Source organism: Coenobita brevimanus, chromosome 93 (genome assembly GCF_032717465.1).
Source record: "Coenobita brevimanus isolate Jiangsu-jjx chromosome 93, ASM3271746v2, whole genome shotgun sequence".
Lineage (NCBI taxonomy): Eukaryota > Metazoa > Arthropoda > Malacostraca > Decapoda > Coenobitidae > Coenobita > Coenobita brevimanus.
In genome coordinates this window covers 13635791-13655576 of record NC_137046.1, presented here as the reverse complement: position 1 = coordinate 13655576, position 19786 = coordinate 13635791, and the positions used below count along the sequence as shown (strand labels likewise).

Below are 19786 nucleotides of genomic sequence, written 5' to 3'. Positions count from 1 at the left end.
AAGTGGAGACTCACAATAGACTGGTTGAACGTGTACACAAACTAGAAATGGCTTTCAAAAATGAAATTGATGAAATAAAGAAGCAAATGCGCTTGCAAAAGGAAGAGATAGAAAAACTGGGAAGGGAGGCCAATAAGAAAGACACAACCATCAGTGAACTAACAGTGGAATTGAATACCCTTAGGAAGAAAGTGAGTGAAATGGGAAGTACAGTAGTTAATCACGAGAGTGTTATGGAAGAGTTAAAAAATGACACAGAGACAATTAGACAAGCAAGCAGTCTTATGGACCAGAGCAGTGATATTGAGGAGAAGATAACACAGGTGAATGAAGCTGTGCAAAGCTACAAAAATGATGTAGAAATCACGTATGCTGAAATGGTGAAAGTAAAGAAAGACTTAGAAACAAGGGTGGAGGAAAAAAACATTAAAAAGGAAATGAAAAGAATAATCCAAAACAATCCAAAGTTAGTCAGAGATTCAGTAGAAATAAATAAATCAATAGTAATCACTGGTATAGAAGAGGAAGAAATTTAAAACAAAATCACTAGAGACAAAAAGGAGATGGCAAATGTAATGAGCTTACTGAAAGAAGTATCAGAGGAAATCTGTAGTAAAGACATAGAGGAACACAAAAGATTAGGGAAATACGAGAAAAGCAAGACAAGACCTCTAAAGGTGACTTTCCAGAGTGTAAACACTGTGGAAGAGATACTAAAATATGCAAAGAATCTTATGGAAAAAGAGTTCAAAAATGTATGGATAAAAAGATGTCTAACACAAGAGGAACTGGAATTACTGAAAGAGAAAAGGGAGGAAGCAAAAACAAAAAATGAGGGAAGATCAGAAGAGGACAAGAAGAAATTTTTTTACAAAGTAATAGGATTGCAGGTACGAAAGTGGTACACAAACAGGATGGAAGAAAAAGGAGGAAGTTAGTAGAACCATGTCATGACAAGTATATAAACAAGATGATAAAGTTGATGTACTCAAATGTGGATGGAATGGTATCTAAATTACTAGAGATGAATGATTATGTCAGAGAAAATGAACCACAAATAATATGCCTAACTGAGACAAAATTAACACCAAGGATATCCAATGACATACTAAACTTAGAGGAATACAATCTATGGAGAATAGACAGAAATTTAAAAAAAGGAGGAGAAATTATAATATTAACTAATAAAAATCTAAAAGTCAATGAAATAAACCTAGATATACCATCACAAGTAGAACTGATTGCAGCAGAGATCGACACATCTGAAGGTAGAGTAATTGTAGCCAATTTGTATATGCCACCCAGATCAAACACATAGGAAAGAGACGAATATGAGGACCTGGCAGAGAGTACAATTCAGAGTATAAGATCCTTGCTACATAAAATGGAAGAGAAATCGGAAAGAATTATGCTAACTGGGGATTTCAATACAAATATAAATTGGAATACTCTAGATATAAATAGCCAAGAAAGCTGTTGGGACCAAAAGCTCCTGGATCTCGTACAAGAGTTTTTCTTAACGCAACATGTGAGGGAAACCACTAGAAAAAGAGGACTTGATGTACCTTCAGTGCTAGATCTAATATTTACTAGGCAAGAAAATGACATTGACAGTTTAATATATCACCCTCCACTCGGCAAAAGCGATCATGCAGTACTAAATTATAAGTTCAGGATAGCATATGACATAGTTAACAGCAATGACAGTTACAAAAAGAGCCTAAACTATAAAAAGGGAAATTATCAAGACCTAAAGAAGTATTTCTTAGAAGTTGATTGGGAAAATGAGCTTAGAGGACAAGATTTAAATGCTGTATATAAAAAATTTTGTGAATTTTATGAAATAGGACCCAAAGCACAAAGAAGCAGATAAGAAAATACAGAAATGGTTCAATACAGAATGTAAAAAATCAAAAGAAAGAAGAGATTTGTTGTGGAATAGATACAGAAGACACAATAATGAAAGGGCGTATAATAATTACAAACAGGCAAGAAACGACTATACAGGAATAAGGAGGGAAGCCCAAAAACAGTTTGAGGAGGATATAATAAATAAAAGTAGTGATCAACCAAAGCTGTTTTACAGCTATATCAGAAGCAAAACCAAAGTAAAAGATATAATACAATCCATCACGGACGAGGGAATCACTTATACACAAGAGAAAGATATTTGTGAAGCACTAAATAAGAATTTCCAATTAGTTTTTACAGAAGAAAAAAATTTTGAGAGGGAATATGTGGAACACGCATGTCCACACATACTACCAGATATACAAATAGCAGAAAAAGTAATACAAGAGGAGTTAAGTAGATTAGACAGAGGAAAAGCAAGTGCTCCTGATGAAATTTCATGTTGGGTGTTACAAGAATGTGGAAAGGAGTTAAGTAAACCATTATTTTTAATTTTCAAGAAATCTTTGAGTCAAGGGAAACTACCTGATATTTGGAAAAAACAAATATAGTCCCCTTATTCAAGAAAGGAAATAGACAAAATCCTCTCAACTACCGACCAGTATCACTGACCAGTGTTGTAAGCAAGGTATTAGAAAAACTTATAAGAAAAGCTTGGGTAAATCATCTAGAAGAACACAGTATGATAACAGAAAGACAGTTTGGTTTCAGAAAAGGAAAATCATGTGTTACTAATCTGTTGAGCTACTATGACAGAGTAACAAACACAATACAGGAAAGGGAAGGATGGGTGGACAGTATCTATTTAGATTTCAAGAAAGCTTTTGACACAGTACCACACCAAAGACTTTTATGGAAGCTGTACCATCAAGGGGGAATTCGAGGAAAACTGTTTTGTTGGATGCAAGACTTTCTCATAAAAAGAGAAATGAGGACAGTACTAAGAGGAAACTACTCATCATGGAAAGAAGTGACTAGTGGAGTACCACAGGGTTCGGTGCTGGCACCAATCATGTTTCTAGTGTACATAAATGTTATAAACAGTAACACTGGAAATGAGAGCTATCTGAATATGTTTGCAGATGATGCAAAAATACAAAGGAGAATTACTAGCACAGACTCTTGTAGGGAGCTACAAGAAGAATTAAATAAACTTCATGAATGGAGTAGTACATGGGAAATGGAATTCAATGTGGACAAGTGTCATGTAATCAAGTTTGGTAAAAGTGGAAAAAGACCTGATTGGGATTATAAGTTAGGAAATAAAACCCTATACACATCAGAAAGAGAGAAAGACCTAGGTGTGATTATCAATAACAGACTATCTCCTGCTGACCACATCAGCGAGAAGGTACGGAACATGTATACACTGCTTGCAAATATGAGAACAGCATTCACATACATAAATGAAGACAGGCTAAGAAGGATAATAACATCATTCATTAGACCAACCCTGGAATATGCATCAATAGTCTGGAGTCCTCATCTCAAAAAGCATATAGACAAGATTGAAAAAGTTCAAAGGGCCGCTACAAGATGGATACCAAGCTTATGGGATCTACAGTAAGCTACGAAGAAAGACTAAATAAACTGAATCTACCAACACTACAGGAGAGAAGGAAAAGAGGTGACATGATAATGCTATATAAGTGCATATCAGGAAAGGAGAAAATAGACATAAATGATTACTTAACATATGGAGAAGCATCAGCAAGAGGACACTGCAAAAAACTGCATAAGAAGAGAGGTGATAAAGACGTAAGGAAATTCAGTTTCCCAAACAGAGCAATTGATCAATGGAATGCACTGCCGAATGAAATAGTGTGTGCCAAAACAATTCACAAATTTAAGGATATGTACGATAAATATAGTCTAAGACACGGGACAATACAAGCTTGACTCATTCCTGTAAAGATACAATTAGGTAAGAACAATTAGGTAAGAAAACACACACACACACACACACACAAGAAAAATACGTGGATATGGGTATAGAAACAAATTCATTCATTCATTGCCAGACGCCATGTATCCCAAATGGGGTGGCCAAGGGCTTAGAGTTAATTGTTTTACAGGGAGGGGCACTAATCCTCCACCAACCCCACTTGACACGTAGGGATGCCAACAGCATCTGGTGTTTCCAGGCGGTCACCCATCCAAGTACTAACCAGACCCAACGTTGCTTAACTTCGCTGATCGGATGGGAAGCGGTGTACTCAACGTGGTATGGAGAAACAAATCATAAGGGGAAAAAGGGGCGTACTGATGAAGAGAGAGAGAGAGAGAGAGAGAGAGAGAGAGAACACCGGTGGGAGATAGGACACAAAGACAGGGCTCGCTCAGGTCACCACAGGGCAGATGAGGGTAAGGGATAAAGGGACGAAGACGGGGCTGCCGGAAATCAAGTGTGAATTGCACCTAATTCCTTTGTGTAATAAATCTATTTCCATACTCATGAAATGTGATTAAGGTAGATGACTAAAAATCTGTTGTCGGATGAGGTCGAGGATGCCTAATGTTCAAATATTGTGAGTGATGTATCGGGGTCGTCACTTTAGCGGGGTTAAGTTTCAGATTTCCTGCATTCCTTTGACATTGTATAGTATGGAAGGCATGGATATGGATGAAAGAGTTATGTTTAAGTCATAAAGGCACACATACATATGGATGGGATAACAGCTGGCTAAAATGCTGACAGTATTACAATTATGTGGTGGCTTATATAAGGGTGGTTTCAATAAAGCGGGGTCAAGGTTCAGGTAAATTATCCTGCCTTCCTCAGATTCATTTGAAACTGTACAGTACTGAATGTAATAAGCATGGATATGGTTACAGGATTATGGTCAATCATATAGACACATATCTGTACATGGGATAATAGCTAGCTGTATATCGCGAAATGGTTGAAGAGTCTCAGTATACTCTTTTTTTCACTGAAAGGCATATGGGAAACTATGGTTTGAATGTCTTTCATTTCCAAGGGCCGTGGTAGCTCAGTGGTAAACGACTGAATGATGACAAAGAGAGGTGGTTGGCTATGGAAGTGCATCGAGGGTTTTTTATCGTTTTGTTTTATGATTGATTTTTAAATTACAAACTCGTGTCATTTACCTGAGGAAAATGAAACGAGTTCATTTTCCTCAGGAAAATTACACGAGTTTGAAGAACCTGAAATGTTTTATATATATATATATATATATATATATATATATATATATATATATATATATATATATATAATCTTAGTTATTTATTTATTTCTTATACACTTAGACTCTCCTAGCCATAAAAATATAACATAGAAAATAGCATGTATTGCAACAATATGGTTGGAGGTAGAACACTCCCGTGACTGCTCGCCACATCCACCCTCCATCATGACTGGCAGGTGACTGACCAGGGAGACGGTGAGAAGTGGTTGACTGGTGTCGCTATGACCTACAATCTGTCCCACTTTGGGAAGTAGGTCCGGGCCAGATGTGGGTGTATCGCACGCACTCAGGAATGTCCAGATATGGGTGTTTCGAAGCTTACGGGTTGAAAATTATTAGATTAAAACTGCTGAATAAAAATTGGCAAGCGCCAACGAAGACCAAACTCATGAAGAGAGTCCTGCATGAGACAGCCCTAGCATGTATTGAATATGGACGGTGGGTGTTCGTGCCCAAGTGGTGACATGTAAAGGCGTATGGTATGTAGAAGGACTGCTGGGCCTTGATAGCAGGCTGCGAAGCCTGTGCCCAGAGTCAGACACATAAAAAACAAAAAAGCAGTGTTATATGCCTTCTCCAGATCGAAGACCTGGTGCTGGTTAGAGGAGAAAGCCTCACAGACAGAAGATTCTAAGGACAGTAGGCCATCAGAGGTAGATCGCATTTTACGAAAACCATACCGCACAGGGGATGATAAGAAGTCACCTCTCTCCAAAAAACACACAAGCCTAACATTGACATCATTTCAAAGATCTTACACATTATAAGGAGTCAGAGAAATGGGCCGTAAATTCATTGCCTCTAGGTGGTCTTTACCTGGCTTAAGGATGGGGATAAGTACAGCAACACCCCCAACAAACCGGGAACTCACCAGCACACCAGACCTAACAAAAGAATATCAGCAAAAACGGAATGGCCTTATTAGACAGGTGACATAAAAAGGCATAAGGAACATCATCATAGCCTGGAGAGTAATCATGGCACTGTGACAGAGCTGCATGGGGTTCAGAAAAAGAAAAAGGGACATTATAAGACTCCCAGAGGAGGCAAAACTGATACCACGAGACTCTAGGCGCCGGTGATGGCAAGCCGAAGGTGTATCTGTATTAATCCTTCTGTGACACTGGGAAAATGATCAACAAGTAACTATGCAACAGTGAAAGGACCAGCCACAGTTTCAGCTGCTGCAGATGAAACAGGAGAGGGAATACCAAATTTTTCAGAAATTTTCCTTACCCAGTTTCAAAGTTGGGAATGTACGAGTGGATGGAGTGGCTGGAGTGGGGTGTGCCAGCTGACATAGATGGGAATGGAAGTGCTTTGGTGGACATCTGTGCTTGTAAGGGGTTGGCAATAGCCAACACCTACTTTCGGCATAAGATGATCCACCGGTATATATGGAGAGTAATGAGGAGGATGGATGGTGAACTTGTTGAACGAAAGGCAATGATAGACTACGTGTGTGTGGATGAGCGAATGAAGAGACAAGTGTTGGCTGCAAGAGTGTGGAGAGGGTGGGGGAATGGAGTCTCGGACCATCACTTAGTGATGGCCACGGTAGAGCTGCAAAGAAAATGGTTGAGGAGACGAAGGGGAAGACAGGAGGAAGCAACTCCTGTGAGAAGAGTGGAGAAATTGCAAGATAGTGAGAAAATGACAGAGTATAAGAGCATAGTGGAAGAAAGACTGGGAAGGTATGAGCTAGAGCAGATGGAAGGGGTGGAAGACGTATGTAAGATATTTACGGAAGAGATAGGCACAGCGTGTGAGGCAGTTTGTGGAGTGAGGAGGAGATGCAAGGGTGTGCAAGGGACAGCATGGTGGAATGACGAGGTGAAACGAGCTGTGGAACAAAAGAAGAAGGCATATAGTGAATGGTTAGCGAGTAGAGGTAGAGGAGAAGATGAGAGAGAGAAGAGATAGGTATATGTGAGCAGGAGAAGGGAGGTTAAGAGACTGGTGAAGGAGAGTAAAAAGAAAGTGGATGAGGAGTTTGGGAGGAATCTGAGTGTGAAATGGAGGGAGAGTAAGAAATTGTTTTGGAAGGAGGTAAAGAAAGTAAGGCAATGTGGAAGGGGAAATAGTAGGGAAGTGAAAGATAGGAATAATAGATTGTTGGTGGAGAAGAGAGAGAAACTGAGGAGATGGAAGGAGCACTTTGAGGATTTGTTGAATGTGGAGAGTGAGAGCAGTGCGAGTATAAGTGGTTGGGGAATGGCTGGGAGAAGAAGAGATGAGAGGAAGGAGGAAGAGATCAGTAGGGCGGAAGTAGTGGAAGCGATGAAGAATATTAAGTTGGGAAAGGCCCCAGGAATTGATGGAGTGTGTGGGGTGAAATGCTTAGGTATGGGGGTGAGATTGTTGTGGAGTGGACATGGAAGTTGTGTAGATTGACTTGGGAAGAGGGAAGGGTTCCAGAGGACTGGAAATCAGGTATAATTGTTCCTTTATACAAAGGAAAAGGAGAGAGAGAAGTATGTGGTAACCATAGGGGTATTTGCCTACTTAGTGTGACTAGTAAAATATATGGTAGAATACTCATTGATAGGGTTGGGCATATGACAGAGGAGCTAGTTGGAGAAGAACAAGGGGGATTTAGGAAGGGAAAAGGGTGTGTAGATCAGATATTTGTTCTAAGATGTTTAGTGGAGAAGTATCTAGAGAAGGGAAGGAAAGTGTATGCTGCCTTCATGGACTTGGAGAAAGCTTATGACAGAATAGATAGGCAAGGTATGTTGAAGGTATTAAGAATATATGGAGTGGAGGGGAAATTGTTGAGTGTTGTGAAGAGTATGTACGAAGGAGCTGGGGTTACGGTGCGGGTGGATGGTGAGCTGAGTGAGTTCTTTGATCTCAGTGTGGGACTGAAACAGGGTTGTGTGATGTCTCCATGGCTGTTTAATATATACATGGATGAGGTTGTAAAGGAGGTGCAGGGTAGGGCAGTGGATGTGGGGGTGGCTCTAATGAATGAGGGTGAGATTTGGAAGCTTCCGGTGTTGCTGTTTGCTGATGATACAATACTGTTGAGTGAAGATAAATGGGAGTTGCAAGGTTTGGTGAATGAATTTGGGACAGTGTGTAGGAGGAGGAATCTGAAAGTTAATGTAAACAAAAGTAAAGTTATGGTGTTTGAGAGGAATGAAGTCACAGTGTGTGCAGTGAGGTTGGATGGTGAGGATATGGTGAATGTGAGTGCATTCAAGTACTTGGGTAGCGTGATGAGTAAGGATGGAACTTTGGGGGATGAAGTGCGTGAAAGGGTAGAGCAGGGAAGGAAGGTTGTTGGTACACTGAAAGCAGTGATGAGAAATAGGGAGATGAGTATGGAAGTTAAGAAGTCACTGCATGATAGTGTTGTGATCCCTACCCTGACATATGGAAGCGAGGCATGGACCTTGCAAGAGGGGAACAAGTCAAGAGTGAGAGCAGTGGAAATGAGTTACTTGAGAGGAGCATGTGGAGTGACGTGGAGGGACAGGTTGACGAATGAAGAAGTGAAGGAACGCTGTGGGGTGGATGTGGATGTGGTTGAGAAGATTAGGAGAAATACACTGAGGTGGTTTGGACATGTGAAGAGAATGGAGAATGAAAGACTGACTAAGAGGGTGTATGTAGGTGAGGTGGAGGGAGGGAAAGGGAGAGGTAGACCGAGGATGAGGTGGAGGGATGGAGTTGAGAGGTATATGAGGGAGGGGGGGTGAGTTGGGGGGAGGGTAGTCAAATGGTGGGTGACAGAGCGACTTGGAGGCGTTTTGTCTGCGGCCACCCTTTGCGGGATTAGGGCGTCGGGCTATAGATAGATAGATAGATAGTTCCACATCTGAATGAAGGAAGTCCTCAAACAGATGAAGGAAACATAACCCTTCCAGAATGAATGCCTGGCCTCCTTTAAAACCCGCCTCATAAGAGCTTGCACCCTCCGATACGCCACCAAACACTGAGGATCCCCATAGTGGCAACGAAGTTGAGAGAAGGCAACTCGTTTGACTCTTACCGCGTAAGTGCACTCAGAGTTCCATCAGGGAACAGGACGTTTAGGAAACTGACCCCTCGTTCTTGGAATAGATGACAGGGCCACTGACTACAAGATATCAGTGAAATAAGACACTGCCTCCTAAGTAAGACAGTCAAACTCATTGACAGAAAGGGCAATAGAACTTAATTCCATGAAAAGTGGCCAGTCAGCCTCATCCAGATCCCAGCAATGAAGACAAGGCTGAGGTCCACCCTCAGCAGCAATTAAAAGTACTGGGAAATGATAGCTGCCATGCAGGTCTGGCAATATGTCCCACTTGATATCTAAAACCGCATCAGCTGAGCACAAGAACAAATCAATAGCGGTAAAAGTTCCAGTCTGGCTATGGAAATAAGTCATTTCATTGGAGTTTAAAATAGCCAACTCCTCCTCTTCTCGTAAGAAAGCCAGGATAACACTCAGAAGGTTGGTCTCATAGTCACCCCACAGTGGACGATGACCATTCATATCTCCGAGTAACAGAAAGGGAGAAGGAAGGCATGAACTAGATCCTCCCGATCAGCCCTTTTGACTATAGCACTAGGAGGAAGATAAAGACTGTAAACTGTGTACCAATGGCATAAAAACAGCTGGACAGCAACAGCCTGCATGGGAGTGAAGATGTCCAGATGAATGAATGAAATATCCTGGCCAAGGAGGATAGCAGCACCTCCATGGAACAGTATCACTAGCCATGGTCTCCTGGTTACAGATGCATATAGGAGAAAATTGTGCACCAAAATGACACAGTTCCTCATAGCCGGCATGTAAATCCTGACAATTCCACTGAATGATAGAACCCATAGTGGAAGGTGGATCATGTTAAGGTGCAGGACTGTACAACTCCTGACAAGCAAGTGGGTTTGGAATGATGCTTAGGAAGGCCATTAGGAAGAGCCTGCCCAGCACCAGAAACCTGCACCCTGTGCCAACCATCCAAAGGCATATGTGAGGATGAGGAAGAAGGAAGTTGTATAGCATTCCTCCCCTGAGTTGGAACAATAGTTTGCTTCAGTGGCTTGGAGGCTGCTCTGAGTACCAGAATCACCAGTTCACCACCAGAATCCCCAGAAGTAGAAGTTGAGTCCACAGGACCAGAACCCTGTGAGGACGATACGGTACAGTATGTGGCAGGACTGAAGCACCAACAGTCTGTGCTACACCATCCCCAGGTGGGGATCGGACTACAGGCGAACCATCAGCTTCAGCCTCCACCTGGCTAGACCCCACAGCCTTCACGGCAGAGAGAACAGTATGTAGGTCGACACAAGGTTCCACAACAGAGACCTTAGGGTGGTGGTCTTCAGGCTCAGAAGACTAAAGAACCACGGTGGCCGTTTGCAGGTACAGATAGAACTTCAGGCATGCTGGACCAGGCAGGACAAGGAAACACAACATGGACATCCACTGCCACCACAGAAGTGAGCAAATCCTCAGCCATCGAAGTGGGGGCAGAAGTAATAGGAACAACGGTGGGAGAACACCAGTTTCACATGCACTACTGACCCTGTGTACAGCATCCACCAAATCCCCAGAAGAAGCAGTGGGCAAAGGAATGGGTTGAAGCAGCTTCTGAGACACAGGGTGGTGCACATGCACTCCAGAAAGGATAGCAGCTTGGAGAAGCATATCTGCACTCTCTTCTTTGCTTCAGGAAATGAAACCTTCTCACTTGTACAAATGGAAAAAAAAAAAAACTCTTTCTCTAGGCAGTTTTGAAGACAGTTTCTAAAGATACAGCATGAGGACCCCCAAAGTGATAACATTTAAGGGATCTTTGACAATTCCTTGTATGACTTGGTTCACCACTGGAGACACAGACACCAGGAAGGCCAGCCTGTGCACTGCCACAAAATCGGCTAACATGTCCATACCCTTGACTGTGGAAACATCCCTTTTGGGTTGGCACATATGGCTTCACCAGAAGTGATAGTGAAGCCAGTTTCACAGATGCAGGCAGTGTTAACTTGTCAGATGTCAGGATCAAGATCAGAGTCGGGGTCGAGATACCATCTATTTTCTTCTGCAGATGCTGAACAGTCACCACACCAGAAGATCGCAGTTCCTCCAAAAACCATGCCTCTGAAAACTAGAGGTCATGGGAAAAAATGATACCCTCACATCTGTAACATATTGTGGAGGGGGTACACATCGGTTAATTGTAGCATGTGGAATACAGGTAACATCGGCACCAGAAACAAGTCAGAGCCACTAATCAGGAGCTCTCTTATGGGGAAAATGCCTCAATAAGGTTGCATCCATCCCCGAGACAATATCTTTAGTTCTCTCCCACAGGCTGATACAAAGGCACGGTGTAAATAAATAAGATGAATGCCCAGCACTGAACCACCAGCAGAGGATTTCAGCACTAGATATTCTGAATATGTCTCTGGCACCATGCCTCCTGGGCTGTACCTCAGAGCTGAACCAACCCAACAAGATCTCCTTCTGTTCCCAGCTGAATGCTGAGGCGGAGGAGGATAGTCTCCAGGGGCCTGGAAACGCTCCAGAGTGGCAATAAGGAATGAAGAGCGTAGAATGTCCAGGGACAAATGGAGTATCATTCGTATTTTTCGTTGCCATGTGCAGCAAAATTCACCTTCGCTTCCCCACCCCTCCACCCTCCACAGAATCCAACAAAGGGAGGTCATATGCCTGGGATGACACTGCTGGCAACTAACTCCACAGGTAATATGGGAGTATTCACAGGTAACCGCAGGGGCACCCAGACAAGGGTGACTCCATGATGTTAGGAGCCACCAAGCCCCCCATTGCCGACTTGATCCTAGCAAGCAAGTGACCAGCCAGTTGACCTGGTTGGGGACAACCAGGCCTCCCATCTAGCCAGAATCGGGGATCAAAGTAGTGTGTTGCTAGATGTAGGGCACATCATGCAGTATTGCTCAACCTCCAGGACTCCCATCTCTCAGCATTACAGGATGCCACACATGGATAACATGTGGGGAGACAAAAACACCACCCAAGATGGAAGATGGGTGGGGACAACCAATATCATTAGCGGACCTCCTCCACCAGTGTTATAGAGGGGTTGCTTGGTTCACAAGGCCAACAAAAGCCAAACCCTAAAAAGGTAGGCACGCCTCCACAGTAGGTGGCACTGCCAGCCATGCTTCAAGGCCCGCACCACGTCAAGGTGACCCCCCTCTCAGTGGGATGTCAAGGTTGGAGATAAGGAATTTTCCATATGTTTAACCCCTAACCTCCGGGTGTCGGTTGGAACTGTAAAAAAATTGGTGTTGCGACGGTGCCAGGTGTTGGTAGGAACCGCACTAGTTTTCCCGGCACAGTTTGAAATGGTCGCCACGTTATCTCGTCACCAAAAGCTCTGGAGGGACTCCCACCAGCCTGCCTAACCATACCTCAGTCGTCTCTGTGACCTTTCCAGGTGTAGGATGGTCTTTTCTTAACCTTTCTCGCCTAATTTCGTTCCCTCCTTACATATACTTTTGCCTCATCCACCTCTGCCAAGCCTCTTTCCAAAGATACTAGGAAAGGACTCAGTGATGGCGCCATAGGATGTGCCTTCGACACCACTGTGTTTAGTTTATCTAGTAATGGAGACTTTAGCACGTCGAGAGCAAAGCATTAGTCAGGGCCGTGGGCAGATGCACAAACACACTTTTTTTTTTTTTTTGTGGCGAAAGTTAGCCTTGTTCCTCACGTCATTACTCATCAACGCAGCAGCCTAGTGACCTGGAGACACTTTCCTTTGCAAGAAGAAAAGTACTGAGTAATATGTTCTTTAATTCATTTCCCTGACTGGTAAAGTTTCTGAGATAATATGGTTAGAAACAAAGTTATATTTTTATTATTTTCCGTACTGAGGTGAGGCGCGGCCAGGCGTCCATGGGTTAAATGTGTGTGTGTGTGTGTGTGTGTGTGTGTGTGTGTGTGTGTGTGTGTGTGTGTGTGTGTGTGTGTGTACTATAAAGTATGAATACTACATCACCACAATGATTTTCTTTAAGTCTTTTTATGACAGTTATTGTCTTAACGTCAAGAATAACAACTCAGAAGAAGGTAAAACCAATTAGGAGGAATAAATGAATCTCGAAGGGTTGTGGTAGAAGATAGGTGATGGATGGGGATGCGAGGTGAGGATGGGGGTACTGCGAGGAATTACGAGTGTCGGAGTAGGGATAATGCAGTGAAGTAGGTGTGATGGAGGAGCGGTAATGTGAGAAAGTAGAAGTGATAGAGTAGGTGTAATGCGAGGAAGTAGGAGTGATGGAGGATGGTTAATGCGAGGAAGCAGTAGTGATGAAGGAGGGATGATGCCAGGAAATAGGAGTGATGGAGACAGGTGGAAGAGAAGAGTGAAAAGGAGGTGGAGAGGGCAGAAGACAAAGAGAGATTAGATAAGTAGGGTATTTGATTTTAACGACGACTGTGTAAATATCAGTGGCAATATACGAGCTTAGTGAATGAAAAAAAATGGAGCTCACTGAACATCATTTTCACCTTCCATTCTCTGCCATGATGTCTACAAATTAATTTGTGCTCAAATAAGTGTTAGCCAAAGCCACTGGGGTTTCTGCAAACATTTCTAATAAAAAACTTGCCATTACTGTCGTTTCCTTCCACACCTTCCTAAAACATTTTCTGCTTCCTGGTCCAATTGTTATCACTCAAAGCAATGACCTTTTATCCTTATTTTTTCTTTTATAAATTTGTTCAGTTACTCCCCAAATCTTCTGTTCTCTTCCATCCTTTTGCCTGTTTCTTTTTTACAGGCGCATATAAGCATATAAATGTGTATCTGTTTATATATATGTATTACTACATAAACACTGCATCAACAATTATATGCTTGCACATATTTTTCATTTCCTTGTATAACAATAAAGCAACATCTTCCTTCTTTTTTCCCTTATGTACTTTCAAACTGAACCATGTCACCCACCCATAACCTCAACTCTGTATATCAGTTTCTTCTCCACTATTCCGAAAGCTACTAGCTAATAAATGCGTTTCACCCACTCCACATATATCCAGTCTTGCTTCTGTCCAGTCACTCACAAAACCAAACCTCTTTTCTTGATCATTCATACCTTTCGCATGAAGTGCTGTCACTCTTAACCTGTCGTCTCTTCCATTCACATAGAAGACTCTTTTGCAATCTCTTAGCATATTTCCACCTCTCCCCCACGAGCTATTAAACAAACATGGTGAAAGTGCTGACAGTCTTCCCAGGAGTTGACCTTTTGTTTTGTGAACAAAATGTCAGTGGTTAAGGTCGCACGACTAATTCAGAGTTGGACTTTGTAAGGTTAACTTAAGTTTTTATGTGATTTAAACCAACTGGTTGGAAAGGTTGAAGGTATGGCAATAGCGAAAGGATTCGATTGTGAGAATCATTAGTAAAACGTTATGATCACAGAAGTCAGAGTTCGACACGGTTGTTTGTGTGTGAACAGAATAACGAACAGTTCTTATCTAAACAGACCAAACAAGGTGGAAGGGTTGAAGATCAGACAGTGGGCTGATATCTGCTTTTAGGAACAATATGTCAGAGGTCAAGGTCATACAGCATGGTCAACTTCCTGGAAACGCTCGGGGTAATGCCAGGATAAAGAGATTCGATTTTGACAGCAATCAGTAAAACGGTAAAAATCAAATGAACCCTTGATACCGAAAGGAAGCGCAGGAAATATATGTCAAACTCAGCCCTAAAAAAATATAAAAAAATAAAAAAAAATCCATCGCAACACAATAATTAGCCTTATTGCAGCTTTCTATAACGCTCATGTTGTTAGGCAATGGTTTTCTGTCCGAATCACTTCCTCGTACTCAGTTTTTTTCCTCTTCCTCCTTCTGGTTATTCACTTGGAAAATAGCCGCGTCTTGTATGATGAAAGATGAATAGTTGTTAATCTCAAATATGATGTATGCAGCTGATGCTGTGTTCCTTGCTAATAACGAACAAGAGATCAGCAGACTAGTGCAACTTTTGTGGACGTCTGTGAGTGCAAAGATTTCCCTTCACTCTCTCTGTAACATCACATGAACAAATTGCATGTAACATGGATTATGGAAAGTGCACAGTATGTGTGACTAATTTTCAGGGTACAAAGAGACGTGCAAGGCCAAGAGGAATGTGTGGTGACGTTATTAGCAAGATATACCAAGGAAGTCGATAGGATACATGACGAGACGTGTAAAAGAAAGCACTAGAAAGGTGAAAGAGTTGGAAATGAATGTATGATAAGAATGTTGTCTGGCTGACTTGAATGAGATTGAAAGTGGTCAGTTTCTGGCGTAGTACCACCTATAGAAAATGAAATTACATTGTTGTGAGTATTGAGACTTAAGGGAACCAGTCTGAGGGAGGGAATTTATGAGACGAAAAGGCTCGACTCCGTATTTTGAGAACTACATGTAATAATCTTTCATTGCCATAAGAATTTAACTTATTGTTTGAAAGCAAATGTAAATAAATATTCGGTAATTAAACCTCCAACAGGAAGACTTTTCGACAGTGGCCTGATCAATGATGCAGTTAGAACGTTGGACAAATCAATACTCTTATCATCACCCTAAACCAGTGTCTCATGCTGAAGCTATGGGGTGAGGTGATTTAAAACAAACTTATTTTTTTCTCCATACTGAGTAGATTAGAAAAGCAAAGCCCAATGTAAAATCATTATATTTCGTGCTTTATAACTTCCTTATACAAGAAGCTGGTAAAAAACATTTCTCCACAGGTGTTTCGTGTACGTGGAACTGCCCTTCAGCAGTGAGGGCTCTCGACCGCTGTGGATTGGCACCTGGACAGCTCACAAAAATCCTGCTCTCATATCCCGATTTCCACTCTTCCCAGAGAAATTTTACAAGTAAGAAGAGAAAAATTAATACAAGGAAAATCAGAAATATTTATTTCAGGTGATTCGGGAGATCGGGTAGAGTCGTGCTAGTTTATATTTTTGGCTCAAAAACAACTGGTAAATAGACAAAAAACTGTCAGAAATTTGAAAATGTGTTTACCAGCAGAATATAGAAATGGAAGTGGTTTTCTTCAGAGATAAATGTAAGCATTTTTGAGAGCATGTCATCCTTCACATTTCATTCAAGTATGGGGCAAAGTGTTAAATATCATGATGAAAATATATACATAATATGTTACTGAAACCAGATATATTTATATTTTAATGTCCTTATTTTACCCAGATTGATGTATTGACCTATTGCATAGACTGTAAGATACTTAAACTGGTAATTAACCCTTTGCCAAGGATTAAAAAAAATTCTTGGCTGAAGAGTATTTTAAAAAAATAATAATAATCAGCATCACCTCACTGTTTCCACATACCAAACATGAACATAACTTCTCCTAGAACATTCAGATTGAGGCCACTTTCAGCACACACTGGATTCAATCATCCGTTGTGAATAGTAATCCACAAACTGGAACTCTTGTGATTATTTTCTGTAAAGGTAGCCACAGTTGTTTTTTCAGTCTCTAGACAGTGGTTTCCAGCCTAGAAGCCACAGTCCCTCTAGTGGCCTTGGTGTATTACTCGGGAGGCCATGTGGCATTTCTGGAGACGGAGTTTATTACTATTCCTGAGGCCAAATTTTCTTAGGAATCTGTTACCGTCAACCTTCTCGTATGCAACATACCCTAAGGTAATGTGAACTTTAGTCCAGGAATTTAGAAGCGATTTATTTGCTAGACACATTCGGAGAAAGGCTTTTGGAGTTCTGGTTCCGAACTGTTGTAATTATTGTTATAAGGTAATTAGCTTTCCAGGTGCTTCTGCAGTCTCGTCTACATATGTCTGAAAGCCAGAGCTTTCGAAAATGTTGCATTGGTCAGGTCAGTTTAAGTATTATTATTATTATTATTTTTTTTTTTTTTTTTTAAGATGACGGCTGCAGTACTGTTATTGCGACTCAACTACTAATGCCCATATTGGTGGAAAAGATGTAATTTAAACCTTGTCACTAGGTTATCAGTTCACTTTTTGAGTGCTCGTATATGTGTATAAGCAGCGTCTTTAGTTCTGATCACTCAAATCTTACACCCAACAACTCATTCAAACGTTTATCAGCAGCTATGCATCTTCAAAGATGAAGCTTAGGTGGGTACCACGGAGGTTATCGCATTTCGTCCGGGGGGCGACAGAACGCAAAAGGTTGAGAATCACTGCTCCAGACATTACAAGTGCTTGCTCATTTCACACAGGGTTGCCAAACGTCCGGATTTTCCTGGACATGTCCTGCATTTAGGTGTCAAAATCTTAGTCTGGGAGGAATCCTAAAAATTCTCCAAAAGACCGGAATTTCAGCTTCAATCACTTTTTCTCGAAAAAATATACTACTGTAATTAACTCTGTAATGACGAGAGAGAGAGAGAGAGAGAGAGAGAGAGAGAGAGTGAAACTGTCGTTGCTTTCGTCAGCTGGTAATTGTTGCCAACTTGGCTGGTCTAGTGCTAGCTAAAATGTCCGGCCTTTTCCTCTTGTTCAGCCACGATTTTTTTGTCATACTAATTGCTGTTATGACCATAAAATAAATTGTAATTACACACAGTTATTGGCTTAGTTTTTATTTTTACACTAGCATTTGTTATTCTTATGAGCTTATTCTTCATCAAAGGCGTTGTTGCATTTTAGAGTTATAATCTTGCCAATTCTGTACTTTGCCTGTTTTCCAGTGTATTGTAAAAAGATTAAAGAAGGCGATCCAATCGGATTGAGCCTGTGCAGGTTTACATCCAAGCGATGGTTGAGGTTTATTGCTCACATAATGCCACTTAGGGATGAGTGAGGCTGGTCACTCTCATCTTAAATGTCAGGATAATGGATCATGGATGGATGGATGCAGTACAGTAGCACCCATATATATATATATATATATATATACACAGAGAGAGAGAGAGAGAGAGAGAGAGAGAGAGAGAGAGAGAGAGAGAGAGAGAGACTGTATATATCTGTATTTATATATATATATATATATATATATATATATATATATATATATATATATATATATGGATGGATGGATGGATGCAGTACAGTAGCACCCATATATATATATTGAGAGAGAGAGAGAGAGAGAGAGAAAGATACTGTATATATATATATAGATAGATAGATAGATAGATACTGTATATATATATATATATATATATATATATATATATATATATATATATATATATATATATATATATATATATATATATATATATATGAGGGTTTCATAATGCCAAAAGACCAAAGTTTGTGTTGGGGGAGTGGGGGAGCATAGCTTTCAGCGGCATCCGGTATTTTGCTTGTTCAGATATGGCAACTCTATTTCATAGCATTTCCACATGTATTGCATCACCATCAAAGTCAGCTGCATCACCATCCAAATGATTCAGCTGCATCACCATCCATGTGACTCAGTTGCATCACCATCCTAGTGACAGCTGCATCACCATCCATGTGACTCAGCTGCATCACCATCCATGTGACTTAGCTGCATTAGCAAGTGCTAGAGATAGAACACTGAGCTTAGAAAAATATTGACAGCCGAAAAACTTTAATTTTTCCCTTACCACTGACTGAAGCAACGCCTCCATAATGCTATTACGGGCACTGCTTAACTTTTCAGTACACGCAGTGTCGCACAATGCTCACTACTCCATCTTTTGACTAATCATGGAAATGGTGAGGATGTAACGACTTAGGCTAGAGACCCTATAGAAAGAGAAGCTGGACAACCAATATTTTCAGCTGCTCGCTGATTGGTCGGCCAACATGGCGCCATTTTTAGGCAAACATACAGAAACAGCCTGGGTGCTGATTGACTGCAGATTCATCTAAAAAAATACATCTCGTCACCTATTGTGATACACGATTAGTTGACAAATAAAATGCGGCTTTAACTGTACTATAATCTGCAAATTTGGGCAACTGAAGATTTTCGTTTTAATATTCATCTATACATATGAATTTTAAAGTACACATAGGTACTGAGATAATGGCCATATTTTAATGCTGACAAACCAGACTGTTGGTAGCCAGTAACAGGGGGAGCTGTTTCTTGTACTGGAGTTTTTTGTCCTTATTAATGCTTGGTTGTGATGAATTTGGGTGCAGTAACACACATTGGCATTCTGCGTGTCTTTTTTTCCGGCTACTCGTGATCCAGCAAGTAGATAATTATGTGAAATTAAGGTGAAGGGAGCAAGCTGGTCTACAAATGACCGTCATGGCTTAAACTGTGAATGTTATTTTCACACACGTTTCTTCCGGTAATATATTTCACTGATTTATTGCCCTGTCTGGAAAGCTGAATTTTTTCACATCATTCTTTAATTCTTTCTTATATAATTACTTGCTATGTCCTCTTGATTAATGACTCTGTAGGTATTATAATGATATACATTAATGTCAATCTTTTTTTTCCTTCAACACATTTATACAACACGATCATACCACCTCCTTTTTTTTCTCTCTCTCTTTCCCTCTTTTCTAATGCTGGTAATTGTAGCTTATCAAGTCTTTCTTCACAGCTATGATCTCTCAGGCTTGGTACCCATCTTGTGGCTGCTCTTTGTATCTTCTCAATATGCTTTTTAAAAGTGAGGGTTCCATACTATTGTTGCATATTCCATTGCTGGTCTTATGAATGA

The 19786-nt window shown here is 41.0% G+C and overlaps 1 protein-coding gene and 1 pseudogene across 1 annotated transcript in view; one reads left to right on the top strand and one right to left on the bottom strand.

Annotated features, from left to right (window-relative positions):
- Nucleotides 1–19786, top strand: part of LOC145412364 (putative glutamate receptor) — a 123263-nt gene that overhangs the window by 31466 nt on the left and 72011 nt on the right. The window contains exon 4 of the mRNA XM_080282253.1: nt 15867–15995. Within this exon, the coding sequence (XP_080138379.1) occupies nt 15867–15995 (129 nt within the window). The remainder of the gene's footprint in view (nt 1–15866; nt 15996–19786) is intronic.
- LOC145412662 (5S ribosomal RNA) lies at nt 4040–4141 on the bottom strand (annotated as a pseudogene).